Consider the following 22,259-nt stretch of genomic DNA (forward strand, 5'->3'; position numbering starts at 1 on the left):
CCAGCCATGTGGCTTACTGTCAAAACTCTGTGATGTTCCTAAGTGTCTGAGGGACTTGGAATATGTGGATGGAAGTCAGTGCTGACTAAAGTTAGGCAGTAAGTGTCTCTTGTAAGGAAATAATTTAGGATGAGTCACACTCTGCTTTCTTCATTGACTGTAATGGGAGCCTACACAACCAACTCCAATGAGTGTAACTTTATAGACAGCTGAAGTTACGTGAGATGAAGCTTTCCCCCAAAGTTGCTTCACTGAAGCCTGGGTGACTGGCTGCAAAACTGTTCTTTGACATGATTCTAGATACTTTGCTGAGCAAGGGCCAGTACAAGTATTTGGGAAAAAAAAATTGTTTCTTGGAGGAAAGGATATTCAGCTGTACAAATCTTGACTCTCTTCTTCACAGATCTCTTTGACAACTACATGCAGCAGGATGCACATGAGTTCTTAAATTACCTACTCAACACCATTGCAGACATTTTGCAGGAGGAGAAGAAACAGGAAAAGCAAAATGGGAAACTGAAAAATGGCAACATGAATGAAGCTGAAGAGAACAATAAACAAGAACTCACCTGGGTGCATGAGATTTTTCAGGGAACACTGACTAATGAAACTAGATGTTTGAACTGTGAAACGGTAAGCACTGGGATAGATTTTTTTTTTGGTTGTTGCCCATTAATAGATAGATACATTTTATATATAAAAATATATGAATCTTTTCAGACATCTGAGAATTGTGGATATTCCTGTAGAATTTACTTCTTGAAGTGAGTATATTCTTTTCTAAAAATTTATACTTCTAAGCATTGCTTGGCTAATCTATGCCAGGTTTTGCTGTCCTAACACATACCTCTACAGTTAAAATCCTTACTAGTGAATCAATACCTTTCCTTACCACTGAGAGAAGGTATTTACATCATATTCATATAATAAGTGAAACATTAAGATGAATTTGTGTTAATTCATTCTTAAGAGTCTGACAGGTATACAGAGGGTTTATTATTAACAAACCATTTTCTTTTATCTCCTGAATATTTTCTAGAGGATGATGTCAGTTTGAAATCTCTTATTTTTGAGCTATAAGTAAAAATAAATTTTACTTTTGTAAATTACAGTCAGTTGGGAAACCTGATTGCAAGTCTCCTATTGATTACTGTCTTTTTCAAACACATGCTCCTATTGAAAGAGAAAAGAAATGTTTTCTAAAATTGTTCCTGTGAGGTTGCATGAAAGAGTAACACAGACAGAAAAAAAATCTCCTTTGGGGAGAGCAGTGACACTGACCTTCCACAAAGGTTGGAATGAACATCACCTAACCTTTGCTTTGGTAAAGCAAAGGTAGGTGATAGGCATCAAGGATGAATTCGTTTTCTCAATTCCTTCCGCAGATGATGGAGATTATGAAGGCGCTTTTGCAGGAAACTCTCTCCATCTGTCTTGAGGCTGTTTTCATGAAACAAAGTTTTCAGCAGTATCTGGTGTTTTGTTCCATATAGCTTGTCCTGGCTCCATGGTGTTACTAAGCTGTTGCAATTGTTGGTCCAGCAATGCTGAGAACTGGGCCAACAAACTGATCTGGCCTAAGAATGTTGTACTTTTACTCAGATCAGTGGTGCTACTATGGGTTTCCTCTAAAGAAAACACAACTAGCTGCATTAAGATGGGAGAAGGTATCTTCAGACAGCAAGCTGAGGTTAAATATCTTCAGATGACTGAAGTTAGGTGAGATAAACTCTACCCAGGTCCTACCAGACATGCAGAAGTACATAGTCTGATGTTTCTAATCATAAATAATAGCTCTGTTTTCCAAGAAAATAAATATGGCTTTTCCAGGGACTTGGTCAGAGGAGGGTGGTGAGGAGAAGAGATGCAATGATAGTCAACATGAAAAAAGATGTTGGAGCAAGTTTGGAACAAGCTTGTATAAGAGAACACATGAGAGAGATACTGAAAATTAATTATTTAATATTTTTCAATTATAAAACCTCAGGTAATAGCAAGTTAAAATAAATGAAAGGTTAGAATTATTTTTTAACTGACAATCTTCTCTAAATAGTTGTGGCCTAATTCTAAATCCATATCTGGTGTTTACTCAGAGAAATGTTAGTGAAGTGGGGATGTGTCCCTGGGTAACAGCATAACTGCACAATTCCCGACTTGTAATTCAAAGTGATGAAGCTTTATGGAAAATACAGCTTGTCTGGAGCTTCCTCTGAATGCAGAAATACTGTATACTACTCAGGATATTTTTCCAGTTTGTTTTTCTTGGATTAGTGTAACTTGAAATCTTAGGAAAATAGTAAAACATTGAAAGATATTGCTTTGCTGAAATATTAATAAGTAGTACATGAAGAATCATTCAAATTTCAGCAGTTCTTTTTCTTACTTACAAAGAATGCGGTTTGAATCTGGTTTTCCAGCTAGCTTTAGTTTTAGTCTGTATTATTCTAGCTCTAAGTAGCCCATTTTCCCTTCCAGTAAATATTTGATGTGCAGAAATCAAGAACAGAATTCCTAGCTTCTTTGAGGCATTCAGGTGAAGCTCTATACTCGCCAAGGACTTTTTCAAGTGTTTAATTTCTCATGATACTCAGTGTGCCTGACAGAACCTTAGTTCCAGCTCTAGAGACACAATGTTCTCTGAAGCTTTGTTGCTTTATCTTTCAAATTTTAGCTGTTTATTTATTCTGCAGTTGAGTGCTGCCAGTTTTGTGGTTTCCTGTCCTCTGTGGGTCAAATCATGTCTCAGAGAGGATTTTTGTTTGAAGAACTGCCATTCATTTCAGTTGGGTGTGCCTTATGCCTCTGTACATATTTGGTAATATCAAAATTAATCTGGCTAAAGGCGTTTCCCTGCATTCAGGTCTGATATGGGCTGCCTTTACCAAGTGTATAGAATCCCTGACATAACATAAATACGTCTTCATGGTGGTACATAACTATTACATCCACACAATTGCAAAAATCTGAGCATAAGGGACTTCTGCCGGAACAATGGATTCATCTCCTCACAGAAGTTCTTGGTTTGGGCTTCACTATCCTCCCATCTGATTTAGTTATTCCAAGGAAATGCCGGCATAGGAGGCAAAATATGGGGTGTCTATGCAACATTTTATTAAAAAATTGGTTGCTATGAATATAACTGAATTCATATGCAGCAAGTAATTTTGCAGTCTTTTGACTCAGTCAAAGTATTACAAGAATTAGCCATTTGGATGGGGGTTTTTGTTAACATTACTTCACCTTTGAGATAAACACTCCTAGTGAAAAATAATTTTCAATGCAAAAATCAGGATCTGTCATTCTGAAAATACTTGGACTTAAATTTTTTAAATAAAAACTCTTTATTATAATTCTTCTCCTCTTGTTCTGTCTCAAAAAAAGATTGGCAATACCAAAATGATTTTGCAAAGTATTATCACTGAGCCATTTTTACCTTTAATCTTTTAATTTTTTAATCAAAATATTGGCCAGAAACAATATCCAATGGGGAAATGTAGCTATGTCAACCAGAAATATAAACCCAGCCTTTTGAATACTCACTTGAGAGAAAGGATAACATGGTTAAGTATGACTTTTGTGACAGAAACATTCTAGGCAATTATCTTCATTACATCCTTAATAGTGGAAATAATTATGTAAAAATAAAATGTGAATATATATTGTAGTATGCTATACAAATGGTAAAAAAATTTCTGGTAAAATAAGAAAGTAGACTGTGTTACACAAGGAAACATATGTAATGCACCAATCCCAGATAATATGGGGGATGATGGTCCACCTTTACTGAACAGTAGGCTGTCTTTAGTGCCCCATGGTTGGTGGGATTGGATAAGTGGATAGGCAGAAGTTAAATTATATGAAAGATGGGTTGGCAGAATTACTAATAAATATCACAGTGAACATTAGTCACACTGAACTAGAAAAAATTAAAAGCATTGAAATTAATTATTTTTGTGTAAGAGCAAATTTCTACAGAAATAAATATCTTTAGCATTTACTGAAGGTATAAACAGCATTTAGATGTATGGCATCTCTGTTTCACAACTATGTTTTTTGCAACAGGTTAGTAGCAAAGATGAAGATTTTCTTGACCTTTCTGTTGATGTGGAGCAGAACACGTCGATTACACACTGTCTAAGGTAAATGAATGCATCTTTTTGGCAGATAGGTCTAACTGCTAAATTTTTCAGGTCTAGTAGTTTTAGAAAAGAAAAGTAGAATAACACTTGGATTTGAACTTATCCTAAGCAAGAGAAAAAGACTTTAAACTGGATGTTTCCTCTAATGACAAAATATACATTAACGTACTTTGCTTTACTCACTTTCTCTTTCAATGTATGTATTTGAAAGAGGAAAATAAATAAATTTTCAGGGAAAATAACTGATTGCATTGTCATCTGGAAGAATTGGTGCAGAATAATAATTGGATTCAAAGAGATTTAACTGTGCATATCTTTAAGCTTCTACACAAGTGCTTTGTTGATTAGAACTTATGTGCATATTAAAAGTTAAGTGTGTGTTTTGCAGAATGAGTGCTAGATTTCCTAGAGGGCAAAAGATTTCAAAAGTCTATTTTTCTATCAGAAATTTCTTATTCTATGTTTCAACCTAAAATCATGTGAAGTCTTTTATTCTAAATTTCAGTTCTGCTCCTAGTATATTCTTAATTGTTAAAAATTCTAGCAATCTCTGCTTAAGAGATCAAAACAATTTTCAGTCTTGCATGCATGATTATTCTGAGAGATGTAAAATGTCCAGAGTTTTGACATTAATGCAATAACCCACTACCCATCTTTAAGAAAATATGTTGCTGTCCTAAGGTAATGATTATCAATTAGTTAAACTCCTTCAAATTCCAAAATTGCTATCAAAGTTGAATATCAGTTATTCTGGAATGCCTAGGAGGGATTTCCTGCTGTCTCATCCCAAGGTGAGAGTTACAGAAAGAATGTGAGGTACTATTTCCTGAGTCAGAAAGCAGTGACTTCTCTGTGAATACCACAACTGTACTACGTAATTTCTGTTCTAATTTAAAGTGCTAGGAAGTTTTTCCTTCTCAGCTTCTGTTCAGTCTTCCACTGGATGCTGTAGCAGTCCTTAGCCCTCAAGTAGTCCACACTCCACTAACCAGCCTCTCTGTAAAACATGAGTAGACCAAAGAGAGGCTTTGGAAAGCAGTGCATTCTCTTTTTCTCCTGTAGTCTCTTTTCCTCTTCATACTAACCAGTAGTTGAATCATTATTGGTACTAGAGGCTTTTGTTTGCACACTTTTGAGTTCTTCACTGTAGCCATTTACTTACTTTTCCCTATGGTCTTCAAAGTCAATTTGAAATCCTACTGAGCTGCAAGGATGCTGCAGTGCCTTTTGAGGTCCTTTCTAATCTGAGTTGTTATTTGATTTCGTGGTACTGGAGACAGAGCTCTGACTTTTTCTTACAGCTGACTCTGGTGAACTTGTTAGAAACTGCTGCTGTATATAAGTCACCATCTGTCCTTCAGCTTTCTCCAGTTTTTTATTTAATTTCTTGATCTTTTAGCTTCTTGGAAATGTTTTGTTAGGAATGGTCATTTTATGCAAAGGCAGAGTAAGTATTTCAGTAAAAATACCAATAGCATTTCTTTTACTGAACTGACAGTGTCTGTAGCTTAAGATGTGAAAGAACTGCATCTGCACAACTGCACCCAACAAGTGAATGGTGGAGTTGAAAGAGACTCCAAAAAGGTTAGCCCCTATCTCCATGTCAGACAGGATGCTTATCCAACCTGTTCCAGAAGATTTTTAGCAGTAGTATCTTGATTGTCTATCCCAGTCCTTCCTGTTCTTACTACTAATAAGTTTTTTCCTGCTGTGTAATGTGAATCTTTGGTGTTTCAGACCAAGCCTATTTCTACTTGCCCTGGGTACTCTGGACATAAACCAGGGGTTGCCCCCATTCCCCTGAGCAGTAGCATTTTACGTACAGGAAGAATGTAATCACTTTTTAAAAATTTAAACAGCCTAAGGTCATTGAACCTCTCCTCCAGCTCTCTTCTCTGGATCTCTACACATGTTCATTACTCTTCAGCCTCTTCTCCAACTGAACCTCTCTCTTGAACTCAATCTTGAAGTGCCACTGTCTAGAACGAGGCATAATATTCCAGCAGGGATCTATACAGTCCTGAGAAGAATGGATGCCCGAAGTTTATTTGTTCATTCCAGTGTAGTATCTGCCTTTACTCCAACAGTATGACATGCATTTTGAAGTTCACCCATTTCTCCTTTTGGAAATAAAATAAAGCAAAATCCCAATTTTTCTTTTGGTGGAGTGGGAGGTACAGGCCACTATTTATAGATTGAACAGGAGGAGAGTCATCACCTCTCATCTATTCTGATTGTGTTTTACATTAGCAGCATTTCTACCTCTGCTTAGAAAACATATATTCAGTTAGAATATGGATTTCCTCTCATTGCTGTCTGGTATTATGCATTATTACACAAAATATAAGTTCTTTTGTGGCTTCTTTCAATAGGAACATCCAAGTTATTACTCTTTTTGGAATCTTTACTGTTTCCCTTTTTTTAACAACTGCTTTGCTGTGTCTTAATAGCTTTAAGTGCTGCTGCATTTAAAAGGTAAAATACAGAAAAGCTGTGCAAGATAACATTTGAGTATAATGAATCTCTTTTCCACTACAGATGAATGTTCTTTTATTTCTGTAGTTTTTCAAAATGTCCTTGTGTGCTCAAGATGTCCAAAGAATAGAAAGCGTACAAGCCTCTGGCATAGTCTAAATCCACAGGGTAGACAGTTGGGCCTGAAACAATAAAAGTCCAATAACAAATATAATACATATCCATTGTTTTTATTTCCACTAGGAGTTGCAAATTTTACCAGTTTGATCCTGACTTGTGTGCATTTATGTTACACTAAGAATTCTCTCATATCTTAAAACACAAAATTAATGTTATTTATGCATATAAACAATAGAAAACATCTTTCACACACTGCAGCAGAGAGGCTGTAGAAGCACAAGGTCAATGACAAGTTAGTACATCTTGAGCAGTTGTATTTAAAAATTTCTTTGCCTTGCTAAAATAACCTATAAGCAGAATGCAGATTGGACTATTAATGGAATAGGAGAGAGTTAGACACATCTTGAAACTAGTTTTGCCTGTCTAGAGAAGAGTTCTGCAAGGCTGTGGCTCTGGCCCATGCAGACTTTGTGAACTCCAGTCAATGATCTGTTGTTTTTAACTGTTCAACATCTGTTAAAGTGCCATGCTGGAAATTCTCGATTGCTGAAAGAGTTACTGACTTTGCAATTATTTCAATGCCTAACCATTCTTTCAGTGAAATATTTTTTTCTAATACTACTACTAATAGATACCATAACGCTACTAATAAATAAATAAATGCTACTACTACTTCTACTAAGTAATACTAATAATAGATATTAATAGCATCAGGATAACTAGTACATTTTAAAAGGAATTCAGAACCTCTTTGAGTTTAATTAACTTTCATGGGAGACTTGGCATAGAACAAATCAATATCTATCAAATTTCTGCCATCTGCACATGTTTCTTCATGTTAGAAAAATACTTTTTCCGTTGCTTCACTTTGAGGTGGAAAGAAAACTAATAAATTCCCCAAATTTGTTTGCTTATTTTAAAATTGAGACTTTAGGCTTTGAAAATGAACATCAAACTCTTTCTCTAACAGCAGACCTAAAACTTTCACAGGCACATTCTACTGAGTCTTCCCTGCACATATAACTCATCTCTGATGTTTTCTAAAGTGTCAGCTCTTCACTTACAATTCCCTGAAAGGTTACCATGTTTTTCAGAGGAATTGGCTAAATTCAGTTAATTTTGTGTTTAAATTCAAATGTGAAATCAGATATTTGAGATCAGTGTTTACCACTGAAGCAAATCCTTCCCAGTGATAATGCCTTATTTTTCTTTTAGATAAAAATATTATACTTGTGATCAAAGTTTAGCTGTAACTAATCTTTCAAAAGATGTATTTTTCCTAAATTTCAGCACTTTCTCATTAGTGTTAAGACCATATAAAGAAAATAAATCAGTAAAAGTATTCTGAGTTATTAAAAATATTATGCAGTCATATTAAACGCTTCATCATGCTCTGTCAACCTTAAACTTTTATGAAGTTATGTAATTAACTCCTAATATCTATGCTGTAACAAACTATATCCCATCTACCCCTGTAGTGATGATATCAGGAAGAAATAATCATCCAGAGTCCTCCCTTTGCCCTGTAAAACAATTCTGGTGCTGCCTACTGCGAGAGCAGGCTGAAGTTGCAGGCAGTATTGCTGCAGCCTCCATTAATGTGAACTGCAGTGGTAGAATGGAATTTTGTTGGGTCTGAATGGGTCTGAATTTTCCTGAAGTTCAGAAGCCTGTCAGGTACAAGGTAGGGGCAATCAATAAGACAGTTCTGGAATTCTGATATATCTATTTAAGGCCCAAAGTCACAAGAAAACCCATGTGTTTAAAATGGAAGATAGGTGCTTATATCTGCATTTGGAGTTCTCAAAACACCTGCTCAGCTGCAATGTAACACAAGAGGTGACAAAAATAATTAGGTTTGTTTTTTTTTTTTACAATTAAATGTTTTTAGGTACCTAAAATTCCGCTCCAAAGTATATCAGCCCTGTGGCTTCCAACAAATCTTTTGTGTGAACTGAAAGATGCTATCAAACCAGCCTTCCTTTGCCTTCATCACTTCAAAAGCTCAATCCAGAAATATCTCTGAGTGTATTTACTTGATCAGGATTTACAAAATTTTCTATACCAGCTGTCTCTTTCCTTTTTAGAAAATGAAAAGGTATAATCTAAAAACATCTGGATGACTGCTCTAAAGGTTGGAGGATGCAGGAAACTCAATTTATTTCTTCTGTGTAAGACAATTCAAACCTATCTTACAGAAGAACTCCATAAAATGTGAAATATTTGGGGATGACAGAAGTGCACGTGAAGTTGTTTAATTCTGCAAATAATTTTAAAAGAAACTGAATGGATTGAGTGACTATACCCACGTCTGGGCAGCCCCTTTATGTGTGAGAGACCAGATATAGGTCCCCTTTTGACATACCTGACCTTCCATTTGTATCATATAGAGGGCCTCAGCTCCTAATACAACTTGTCATAGCAGCCAGATACCCTAAGTCCGTTTGCAAACTCTAGTACAGTTGCTTCAGATGCTTTAGAAAACTGGAATGGGTGAAGATTTGATCCTGTGTGTCTCTTGGGTTCCAGTTCATCAGCTCAAGTGGGGCAAATGTATATCCTTAAAGAACTGATGACTGTATTTATTTACAGAGACTTCAGTAACACAGAGACACTATGTAGTGAACAGAAATACTACTGTGAAACTTGCTGCAGTAAACAAGAGGCACAAAAGAGGTAAGCAAAGAGCAGACTGTTTCACCATGTCCCTTCTGGGCTCTGACAAACTTCCTCCTTGATATTTATTTTGTTTAGATACCTAGAAGCCTTACATCCCAAATGCATTCTCTGTGTGGACCAGAGAACCTACAGACAGATTTAAAGGCATGTGTCTTAATCTTGAAGCTACTGCTAGTTGACTACTGTTACTTACAAAGTGCTTTTGTAATGTGGACGTTAGCTTATTAAGGGAAGAGAGAATGGCTTTGAACTGGTCAGGTGTTAATCATATGCATTCATAATGGTTTCACAGGATGAGAGTAAAAAAACTGCCAATGATTCTTGCCTTACACCTCAAGAGATTCAAGTATATGGAGCAATTGCACAGGTATACTAAGCTGTCTTACCGTGTAGTATTTCCTCTGGAGTTACGTCTCTTCAACACATCTGGCGATGCCGTCAACTTAGATCGAATGTACGACTTGGTAGCTGTTGTTGTTCACTGTGGAAGGTAATGTACTTTCATGTGTATCACGAGCTATTGCCAGATACTCCAAGGGTAGGGGCGGGCATCCCTGACCAAATGTGGGGAGAGTGGGAGGCAGGGCTTAAACCCTGCTGCTGCACTGACTTGCATGTGTCTTGGGCCAACCTCCCTAATAGTAAATCTGTACTTGTTTAAGAAATAATGTCTCAGGTCTCCAAAAGTCAAAAGTTTAGTTTAAATTGATGAAACTATCTTCTTCCTCATGAGACCACTTAAAAAAGTTGGGAGCCAGGACTCTGTGAGGGCCAGAGGCTGTCAGCATGTAGGCCCCACAACAGATCACCTTAGTCAATTTTCCCCCCTATATTTAATCCGTAAAGTTTTAAAAATATTTTTTGCCTACCATGAGCAACTTGTTAAGTGTTCTATAGGTTAATTTGCAAATGGTCCTGGCACAGGTGAAAACACCACCTTTAGCTTTCAGCTGATGAGCCTTGCAACAAGTTAATGAAAAGGTGAAACAACTAAATGTCTAGCGTACCACCACAGCTGGGTTTACTATGTTTTTCATAAGATTTAATTATAATTATGAATTCATAAAGAAATGTGACTTATCAAAATGGACTCAGTAGCATTTTCTAATATTTTGTGGTTTGGGTTTTTGTTTTGCTCTCTAGTGGACCGAATCGGGGGCATTACATTACTATTGTGAAAAGTCATGGATTTTGGCTCTTGTTTGATGATGACATTGTAGAGGTCAGTATGCTGAAGGTCATGAGCACAACTTTTGTGTTTATGTTTGCTTCTCTACTTGGGGTTAAGATTCTGATCAGGAACTGGGCAGAGATGGGTAGAACTGCAAAGCCACAGTTCGGTTATAATGTAATATTTAGCTCAACTCTGTTAGGAAGAAAGATTGTAAACAAAATTATTAATCCTGTAGTTTGTGCTCTGTTAATGTCAGAGGGTTTTTTTTATTTCATAGCAACTTCAAATATTTTTAATACCAGACTTTAAGTGTTTAATTTTGAATGTTTTCTATATCTAATAAAATCAATTTAATTCATTAAAACCTTATCACTTGGCAAAATTGAACTAGGTAAATCTAGCATTGCTATGGAGTTTTCAATTTTGAAAACTGGGGAAGTTACAAGAAAGTCTGAATTGTGCTGTTGATCTGGGATTGCCTGAATGCAGATTAGAGTAGAATCTGTCCCACAGCTATTACAGATTCTGTCTAAGGATTCTGAAATGCATTCTTATGCAAACCCTTTATGTCATTGGCAAAACTGAGGTCTTGAGTCTGATTTCCGAAGAGGTAAGGAAAGTAAGCACTGAGATGCTGGATGGGGCATGTCTTGAAGAAGGTTTCTGGAAATTTGAGAAAGATGGGATCACATGGTCACATTTATGTGTTTTAACAGTGTTCATTACTGCATTCCAAGGAGTCTCTTTGTTATTGGAAAAAGCCTAATTCAGTTAGGTTCAGTGACAGAAACATGCCTATGACTTTCATGAGTGAGATCAGCAAGGTTCAGCCCCTAAATATTACCCTTTCACTGCTTAAACTGCAAACAGAATTTGCTAATTGCTACCTCTAAACAAATAATTGAATTTGTCATTTCTGTTCATACAGTCATTTAATCTGTGTTTGGTATTTGTTTTATCTAACAGCATATTAAAAAAAATATTTATTTTGCAGAAAATAGATGCTCAAGCTATTGAAGAATTCTATGGTCTGACCTCTGATATATCAAAAAATTCAGAGTCTGGCTATATTTTATTCTATCAGTCAAGAGAGTGACTTGGCAAACTGTGATAATTGCGCACAATGATGCTGCACGTAAAAGAAGGTGATGGCTCCCCTGAACTGACTTTTACACAGACCACAGCTCGGAAGGTTGAACAACGATACACTCTGTCTCCTATTCAATGGTCTATGTGATGTTGACTATAACCGTCCATTTTTGACATTCAGAACTTTGTTTTAGAGAGGGGGGTTTGTTTGTAGTTTTTAAGTCTGATTGAAGAGCTAATTGAAGTCAGATTTTAGTGGAATTTATATGGACTAACATTTACAGACCATAAGGTTTGGATGTCAACTGTTAAACCCAATCCAGCTAGAGTAGTATTTTATATGAAAGTGTTCATTACATTTAGGGCAAAGTTATTTAAAACTTTCTAAATGGTTTTGGAGTGTGTTGATTTACAAAGCATTCCTTTAAATACATCCTGACATATACTTACCCCTTTTAAGTGTAAGGAAAAAAATCAATTCAGTGATGATTCGAGTTGTGGTTGTATAGGGGATCTTTTTACTTGTTACTCTGCTGCAGAAAAGATATTCTTCCAAAATAATTTCAATTTTGGTTGTTAAAAACTTTCAGTGTATAACCACAGACCTAAAATTCACATAGAGGGATTTAAATTACACTGGAACTAAGTAGTTCTGTATGTTCAGTCACTTCATCATGAGGTAATACAGATGAGGTGAGATTTCAGAATTTACAGAGCACTGGAATAAAGAGAGTAAGATGACACATATGATACAGAGATAAATTACGTTTATAAAGATTGATCTTACCTTTTTGTTAAAATGATATCATAGATTGTTTACTTTGATTGAGTTTGCAAAGATTGCAACACTGCTCACATGCAACATATCCATCAGGACCGAAATTATCCAGTCATTTAAATAACTGTTGTTTGTACATAAAAAACACAGCTTGGTCCTGCAATTTTCTAAGTATCTGTAGTTCCCATTTTCTTTTCTCAAGACAGAGTCCATTTCTTAGAAATATAATACATAGCAACCACTAATTTACATGCTATCATGTATATATCATCCTTAACATTTTGGTCATATTTGACAGAGTTTTGTCACCACAGAAACAGAAAGGGATCTGGAGTGCTTGATTTCAAAACTAGTACAGAAGTCTTAGTTTGTGATTTTCCTGGGTGAATTTGGCTGGCACTTGTCATGCACTGGCTAATAAAATTTCCAAATTCACCGGAATACCCGAATTTGGCGAAGAATAAATGTAGAAGAAGGTATCAATAGGGTATGAGAAGGGATTGATAGTGGCTTGATAGTCAGTGGTAATGCTGGGTAACTACCTTGTTCAGTGTGACACTTTCATTCCATTATACAGTTCTTGAACTTCAGTAGCCAAAGTCCTATTCCAATGACATCAGCAGCAAAAACACTCTTCTTGTCTTCATGGGGGCTGACAGTTGGTTCTAGTAAGGAAATTTTCTCATCTCACAAAATTTATTTCTACCTGTTATATTTTATTCACTCATTATGTATTTATTAGACAATGTTCTTTTGGTCCTTTTCTTTAAGAAGCCTGCCTGACACTTTATGGCCAACACTCCATTTCAAGAAATGGCTTTTGAAGTGCAGCTACATCTCATATTTTAGTCTTCTGTAGGAAAGAGAATAATGTTTTCATTGTACTCTACTGTGAATGTGAAATATCTTTTGTGAAATAATGGTGAAAATGAAGTAGCTTCTACTGTAACATCGTCTGAAGTTCAGTTGGATTTACCAATGGCCATTTTGTAAACTAAGGCAATGTAGCACTTTACACTGAATGAGAAACAGAAGTGGGCTTTTCAGCTAAGATTATTTGTGATTTATCATGTTATTATACTGATGCAAGAAAACAGACATAGAATGTAACCTTGGAGGACTTACTGAAGTGAATGATAGCAGTGGTCTACAGAGATCACTCACATGAATGAAGGCTGGTATGCAGGCTCAAGAGAAGCATAATTAGGATGCAGCTCTTGTTCTTTTATAGATGTTAGAATGAAATGTTTTGTCTCTAATACAGAAGATAGACATCTTACTGGAGACTTCAACTCCCACTGAGACCCAGGATCTTTTCCACTGAAAAGCTAAACCTGCAAATCCTTCTTTAATTGATTTATTTATAAGCATTCAGAATTTCTGTATAAAAATACAATAATTACTGGCCTTTTTAAATGGGTAAGGTTTCCTCACTGTGAATGAAATCACTTTGTAGATCAGCATTAACCAGCGCTGGTCCAAAAGTCTGTATTTCGCTGTTTACTGCTGAACGTTCTTATGGTATTCTGTGGTTTTTAAAAGATTCAACAAAACAGATATTCTTAAGGTATCATTTGAATCTTCAGGACTCATGTTTATATGAAAAGTAATTTCTCATAAAAATAATTTTTAAATCAGTTCAGTTTTAGGAAACATTTTCCCTATTTCAATTGACTTACATGAAAATTGGTTTTTAAAATGTTAATAGTATGAATTAATATTTAAATGCTAACGAACAGGATAATAATCTCTGGTTTTCTCCACTGCAAGACAGCCTTAGATTGTAAAACATACAGATCATTGCAGTAAGTTATTGAGAGTAAAATTACTAGAATAAGCCGTTTCATAAACTATGAAAAAGCATTTTTAATTCATGCTGGCCCATGAAAAGATCACAGCACTAGTATCATACAAGTCCAACATCAGTAGTCTGACATCAGCTCTGAAAAATTATGGAATACATACTTTATACTAACACTAGCTAAACTAGGGAGCATTTTTTTTTAATTAAAAAAATTGTGGTCACAATTCTATAAATTGGATCTAGCCTCCAGTGTGCTGAATGTCTTGACTTCAGTCCAAAAGCTGTCAGTCACAGCTGTATGAATAGTGCCAGTCTAGGCAGAGGAACTCTTCTTTGTCAAATTAAGCACATTCACACAAGTTTTGCAGGATTGGGATCCCCACAGGAGCAATCATATGGTATAAAGTATTTTAGTTGATTAAATAAAGCATAATCCCTTTTCTCTTACACTTATGCATAGATTTGCATGGATATGCATAGTCCCCTATGAAAGAATGGAAAAATACCTAAGATAATAAAAGCTTTTCAGCTACCATCTAGAAAACAAAATACTAGCACAGGTGTCTAATAATATTCTGTACTTCCCTAAAATGACTGTATTTTATGGTGTCGGGTTTCTATGTATATTAGGTCTAACAACAATTGAAGTTTTCCAATTGTTTCCCACACTGTTGCTGAGATGCATTATCCATTTATAAATCCTATTACTAAGTTCTCTACTTAGAAAAATGAACATTTTTGTCTTGTGCTGTGTTTTCACAGCACTGCAGTGCTGATGAATCAGATATCTTAGAGGATGAGCTCAGAACTCAAATTTTATGTTTCCCAGAATAGGCTGTTGGGATTTTATGGAATTTGTAATTAGGGGACACAGCAGAGGGAGGCAGAATAGCAGAGTAATGGAAAAGCCATACCAATGAAACAGAACACCTTTTTGAAATCAAGTCCCAAAATTACTCCTGTCAATTCTACTTTAACAATTTAGTTACCTCAGAGTACCTGATAATGTATGAAAAGTCTTGTTTCTTTAGCCGTCGGAGTAAAGAAAATTAAGCAGTAGGAATTTCCTTCATATCAGGTTTAATAAAGATATTAAAGACCTAACAAAATTAAACTGAAATTCACCTTACATGATGGGTCCTAAAGTGATACCACAACCTGTCTTTTGTCTTCAGACATTACATTTCTGTCACTCCTCTGTTCCAGCATCATGTAGTTGGTACCTGAGCTGACAGCTTGCAGCTGCCAGGGATTTGATGCCTCTCAGCAGCAGACATTTCTTGTTTTATCTCTTTTTTGCTGCATGTGGCTGATAGTTGTGAGCAGTGTCTTACAGCTGAATGAATACTAGAAATTTTAACAAGTTTTGTCTGTGTACCTGTTCCTTGCTAGTGTCTTTTAGAAGGGTTTGTTTTAATTTATTTTTCTTTTGTTGGTCTGTTACTGTACTTGTATAATAACTTATGTGGTAATATTGTTTTGCTTTAATTTTTATATACTTTTTTTTTTAATGTAATCAACCCAAGCACTTTAAGCAATGTCAATCTTGTGAAATTCCGATCAGCTTAACATTTTACCTTTGTCTGACTGCTTTTGCAGCTGTTTGCTTGTGATCCAAAATCTCTAGTTACAACTCAATTTCCATTTTTAGTCTTGTAGTCCTAGTTGGCTTGTAAATTTGGAAAGCCCAAGCATTTTCATACATATTTGTTCATATCTAAAAAGGAAGCAGCATTTACTTTGTGTCTGCTACACACATCGGTACCTGATGAACTGTGCTCTCAGTGCACATTTCACAGTCTCTTTTTTACTCTCTGCCTGCTAACCCATCTGAGGATGACTGTAATACTTCAATCTCTGACACAGTTATCAATAACTAAAATTTAGGAAAGTTCCAGTTCTTACAGGAGAATTCTCTTTTACCAAACACAGAGTCAACTGTCAGTCAGCCAATACTACAGGTATTGCTCTCTTTGCCATTTTATCAGTGCTCTGCTCAGTCTCAAGTGTGAATAATCTGAAGAACCACATTTATTCTTGGCCACTGTGTGCATGCTGGCAAGGAGAGCAAATCTTTGCATCTTTTTTCTCTGCACTTGGGCCAATATAAAGCAAAGAGATAATGAAGGAAGATAAGTGCTGGTGTAAAATTATGGTTTTTAGAGGACAGCGTCCGTGGTGTCCATATCAGAAAGTCACTGGGTTTCTGTGTTGTTAATGCAAGGGTTATTCCTAGTGCTTTAGATATTGTATTTTCTTTGATCAATGAAAAGACCAGGACTTTTTCCTGTTGCATCTGTTCTGATACTGAGGTGTTTCTTCTCAATTCAACATGGTCCTTACTATGTAAATAGCCCTTGGCAAGCCTCGCCTCGATAGACACCCATTTAATTTCTTTCCAGTTAATAGGCATTACTTCAAAGAGATTGCTTGAGCCTGTCTACAAGATTTATTCAGATAACACACTTCTTTTGCATACAGGGTCAAATAACACCTATTGGGAGGTATGTGCCCACCTGATGGGACCATCTTGCTAAACCCACACCATTTTACATACTAATGATTCTTTACCCTCTAGGAGGTTTGCTTGCTGGCTTTGCCTGACTGATTTATTATGAAACTCCAAATAATTCCCTTTATTCATGGTCTCAAAGTTGCTATAATTCTTTAATAAATTCTGTTTTACTTGGTTATCAAGACTGGGACTGTTGTACTATGTAAAATAAATTAACTTCTGTGTACCATTCACAGCAGTCAATTTAACAAACAGCCTAATGCTTCTGGTGAAGGCTGTTGCAGGTGGCAACTTCACTGTATGTAAGAATATGAAAGAGTAAGTAACTTTTCTGCAATAGCACAGTGGGTCTGTGGGAGAAGCTGGACTGACATGCAGCTTCCTAACCTCCATCCTCTAGATAATCCTGACCCTTCTTGTAGGGTTCCAAAGTGGCAAGAGTAAACCCTTTGTGAAGACATCTTGCAGTTCACCAAAACGTGTTGCTTGCTGCAGTAGATAATTAATGAGTATTTGCAACCCCTCTGTCCCTGCTCCCCAAAATCTTATTAATAGGTATACATTCCTTGAAGAGGCTGAGCTTAAACCTCAGCTTTGTATTTGCAATGGTGTTCATGTTTGAAATGTCCCATGCCAGACTCTGTCCACATGTTAAATTGTTTCCTAGTCCTCTCTCAACTCTCATTCTAACAGCAGGAGCAACATCAGGGCAACCATGTTATAGGTTCCACTGCTTTTCCTGGAGACAATTTTCTAGTCTCAGTGGCTTTCATTGGAAAACACCTAACACAAACTCCATAACTTATCACGATGCTTTAGGAGTAAAGCCACCACATCCTGTATGACTGTAGGGTAGGAGGAAGAAGAAAGAGAAGAGGATGAAATATGGAAAGGATTGGTTTTTTTCAGAGGCTCTGAATATGTGTATCTGTTTGTAAATATATAGTCCCTCTCTACCTTGTCAAAATGATGCAATCATAATAAAACTACTTTAAATTTTGTGCTAGTTTTTTAAATGGAATAAGAGGTAGTAAAATTATGAGGTACGCAATTGGGGACATATAAAAATTCTGGATTTCTAGTACAGCGCACAATACTCAGTGTATGTGTACAGATGAATATCTGCTCTTTTTAATCATCATGTACATGTAATTGAACCCTGCACCACCTACAGAACTGTAAGATAAAAATCATGTTGGTTATTAAGGTTGTAACATAAGAAGACAGTATTTTCTCCTGTTAACATGTTTATATTTTACATAAAATAAACTCCCTAGCTGATCTCGCTTCCATTCAATTTGCTTTGACTTCAGCTGGAGCCATACTAAGGCTGAGCATTGATGCTGGTTGTTACACAACATGCTTCTGAATGTCAGAAACCTGTGTTCTTACAGATGACAAGACTGCTGATGCTTGCTTTTTATTTCATTTAATGTGATCATCACTTTTTAAGTGACTTCAGAGAATATTTCACCATGTGGGATGACTGCCTCTGAAGAATCTTAGGAGAACAAGTTTTGCAAGTAGTTTGTGAGTTGTCTTGGTGGAATATACATACAATTGCATGGCTGAGCTGTACCCAGTTAAAGCACACCACTGACCTTGTCAATGTTTCTGAGCTTCAATGTTTCAGCTAAAACTGAAGACAATAAAAATCAGTCAGAACTGAACTACCTTTTACATCAGGGAACAATGAGCCCTTTTATCCTGGGATTTTACCTGTGACTAAAGGAGTGGGAAAGGATTTTGCTAATGAGGTCTAAAATTTTGTCAGAGAGTTGAAAGGTTCCTCATTGCTGATTTTCCTAATGTTGTTCATTAACAAACACAATTTACATTCTCAAAAGTGTGGCAAATAAAAGGCTGGAGTTTCTTGCTCCTGTCTAAATGTATTCTTTTTATTCCTTCAGAATCATTTAGGGAACCAAAATCAAACAAAGCTGTCAAACTGCATATTATATTTATAGCTAACACACTCTATGATTTATGGCACATCAGACTATCAAAGGACTAGGTTGAAAAACACTTCATGTCTTACAGTACATATTTCCTCTCAAATTAAAAATATTTGAAGTACCTTCAAACTTATCCCTGGGTTCTTAGGACATAAGCATTTAACTGCAGGATGGAGACAGAAATTTAAAACATGGGAGATGACTGAAATAAATAATCACCAATCCATTATTTTAAAATATCTTGAAGAAATAGAATTTATGGCGTACAAATAAAGAAACCAAGGAGAAGTTTCCAGCCGCAGGATTCACAATCACTACGTGGGCTCTGCTAGAATTTCTCTCACTTCAGAAATGCACTTTCCCAGAAGCTGAATGATGTTTACCTATGTCTCTGTTCTTTATTCTTTTTTATGAATTAGATTTGTTGTTTTACATTAGACTGGGTTATGTTCTGTGCACCAGATAACCGTAGAAATGCTAAAAATATAATTTAATAATTGAAAAGTCAGATATGGTAGGAGAAAATTATAAAGTTACTCATTTAAATGTTCTCATGACTTCAGACACTATTTATTAGACATGACTAAATACATGACATGGAAAATCACATTTCTGGAGATTTTAATTTCTTTGAATGCTTGTGTGCAACTTAAAAATCCAGTAAAAATTCTTAAAGAAGAAAAATAGGACAATCATTTTTAATACATATACATATATATATATATATAGATATATATGTGGCAACAGAACATTTTAATTATCTGCTCTGAAAAAATCTTCCTCTTATTAATTTTTTCAAATGGATCAATCCATTGCCTTGTTAGATTTCACTCACCCTCACTGCACAATGCAGAGTTGAACCAGTCACAAACATTTCACCTGGTGCTAATAGTGAAATTAACATGACTACAGAAACAGCAGAGGAGTCAACACCCTGGATTTTGCAGGTTGTCCCCGGGCTGCATGGAGAGACCTACCAGGGTCAAATAAAAGTCAAGAGGTGGAGGCTGTTAAACACTTTCCCAAATCCCTGCGAGGGTAAAATAGAGGGGTGAGTGCTGAATGAAATTTGGAATAAGACAGACTGAAACATCCTTTGGATTTCATTTGACACACATATGAGAAAAAATATTCAAGTCAGGTACAGAACAGAAGCAAAAATGTTGAAACAAGATACAGATGTCACCCAATATTGCAAACTAGCCATCACAAATGCTTAGAGAGCAAATTTTACCATCAATCACTTCACTATAGCTAAGAGTAAAGAAGCTCCAGGTGGGTTTGCAGCTTTACAGTGGGATTGGTAATAACAGCATCTGGAATAAAGTTTCTTACAGCATCCTCATAAAAATTCTGGTGTGCAGAGCTGTGTTCTTCTGTGCAGATGTAAGACATGGTAATGTGTGGAACACAGAACAGTGGAGAAGAACTACAGGTGTTATTATCTCTGCTCTTTGAAAATAAGCTTCAGGAGCACAAATAAAATCTTAAATTTTATTTATTCATTAGTCATGTAATTCTCCCTGTCATTTATGAAGTATTTTTCATTCTCAGGGTAGTTTACCTGATAAATAACTTTCCGACTCTTAATTTGGTGAAAATGGTAGAAATTGGGTAATGCGTACCAAAATCCTTATATATTTTAGATAACTTCAACTTGAACTGAATCTGGCCACCTCCCAGCTAGAACAGTTGAACTGGTAGGAACATTTTCACCAGCTCCTCAGCAGCTACCTTGACCCATTCCCTCCTGGATGCAGTTCAAAGTGCAGATCTTGTAGCACATTGTTCCAGTATAACCTGATCCCTTGATGTCTCTGGAACTGTTCATCTTGCCTGGAATGCACTGGGACAGCCGAGGTTGCTCAGAAAGTTTGTCATTACAGCACTTCACTTTCCAAGGAATGGATTAGTTTTCTTTTGTCCCTTAGTAATTGTTAATTATTACACACTAGCAGAAAATATTAGGTAAAGCAAGGATGATGTAATTGATTTATGGTTTATTTCTCTTTCTTCATTCTGGATGCACATTTTCAGATGAACAAAAGTATTCTGAGGTGAGGTCACAGACTTTTAATTCTGCAAGATGAGTATTTCAGGCAGAGGCCAGTGTTGACTAAGACAGCATCAGAATATGACTTTGAGGACAACATAAAGCCCAATATATAAGCAGAATTCTTCCCCCTAACCTTTACAACTGTGATATTTTTAAATGCTCAAGCACAGGTTGCTAATTCTACTGTTGACATTTATGGGTTATTTCTGGGCATACTGCATCACTATCCTGTCATGATGTTTCAACCAACATTGAATCAACCAAACTTTTGTATTAACATGCTTCAGAGTATTATTCAATACTTACATTAAATTGTGTTTTTACCATGACTTAAAGAACACAGTGCTTGATATCTAAAAGCTTTATTTTATGGTAATGTTACACATTCATACTTATTTATTGTTCCCAAATGCAGTTACAGAGGATGAGGAAAGGCAATCAGTCTATCCTAGAATAAGTGGTACTGCAGAGCACAGACTGTGCCCAGCCAGTGTTTGGTGTGGTAACGGCTGTGAAGAAATGCTCACTGTTTAGTGCCTCTGTTTAGTTGTCATGACACTTGTAAAAGAAATGTACCTGGACAACGTGTTTCCTTAATATAGTCAATCTCTCGTTCTCACTCTTGTGCAGCCAGGCCCCACCCCAGATAAAACAAACCACTTCCTTCACCATGCTCTATATAATTGAACTTTATTTATCAAAATCCCAGTAATATGAAAATGAGTCATATTTCCCATGTGAAACTTTTTTTTTCCATGAAACTCTGCTAAATTTGAATTAATTATACCATTTCTTAATGAAAAAAAACCTAGATGCAGGTCCTCCTCCAGTGGCAGTCCTCTAGTGACATTCCATACCCTTTATGTGTTGGGGTGTTGGGGTTTTTTCCTATTAGCCATTACGTATGGGCTTCTTTATTTTTCCTATTACTCCTGTGATTTTGGACAGTATCATCTACTATTCCAGCTCTTGAATGGAAGAGTATTTAGCTTCTCTTTCTCCAAGGGATTGCAATATCAGTCCACCAACTTCAGTGAATTTTGCAGCCATTTATTAGCCAATATTATTGGACACATTCATAGGACTCATCCTTTGGGAAAGAATGTTCAGGAAAGCAGGAAGCGCTGAAGACTGGATAGGCAAGTCTGTGCTTTCTATTCTCATCCCTGTCAAGAACTCATTGTATTGCACGGGACAAATAATACAATCTCTCTCTTCCTCTATTTCTCAACTAGAAAATGAGTAAGCCAATATTTGTATGTATCAGACAACTATGGAGCTTAGATCAGAGCAGTAGAGGCTGCAACCTGAATTACTCTTACATGTACAATAATTAGGTTATTATATTACTGTTTTTTACTTTTCAGGCAGTCATCAGTTAATAATTGCAGCACTCCTTTCAGGGAGGGAGATTTGCAGGCATCAAGAGTAGTTAACTACTATTTGACAGAATATCTTTACAAAGACAACAAACA

General features: G+C 36.1%; 1 protein-coding gene across 2 annotated transcripts in view; it reads left to right on the forward strand.

Annotated features, from left to right (window-relative positions):
- Positions 1 to 22,259, forward strand: part of USP46 (ubiquitin specific peptidase 46) — a 59,497-nt gene that overhangs the window by 16,439 nt on the left and 20,799 nt on the right. Inside the window, exons 4-9 of one of the 2 annotated variants that reach the window (XM_039550349.1) lie at positions 404 to 633; positions 4,063 to 4,139; positions 9,327 to 9,410; positions 9,706 to 9,903; positions 10,557 to 10,635; positions 11,582 to 18,649. In XM_039550349.1, coding sequence (XP_039406283.1) covers positions 404 to 633; positions 4,063 to 4,139; positions 9,327 to 9,410; positions 9,706 to 9,903; positions 10,557 to 10,635; positions 11,582 to 11,683 — 770 coding nt within the window. In that variant the 3' untranslated portion in view covers positions 11,684 to 18,649. Of the gene's footprint in view, positions 1 to 403; positions 634 to 4,062; positions 4,140 to 9,326; positions 9,411 to 9,705; positions 9,904 to 10,556; positions 10,636 to 11,581; positions 18,650 to 22,259 lie in introns of those variants that run through there. The other variant, XR_005601682.1, reaches the window with a different exon arrangement.

This window comes from Corvus cornix, chromosome 4 (genome assembly GCF_000738735.6).
Source record: "Corvus cornix cornix isolate S_Up_H32 chromosome 4, ASM73873v5, whole genome shotgun sequence".
NCBI lineage: Eukaryota > Metazoa > Chordata > Aves > Passeriformes > Corvidae > Corvus > Corvus cornix.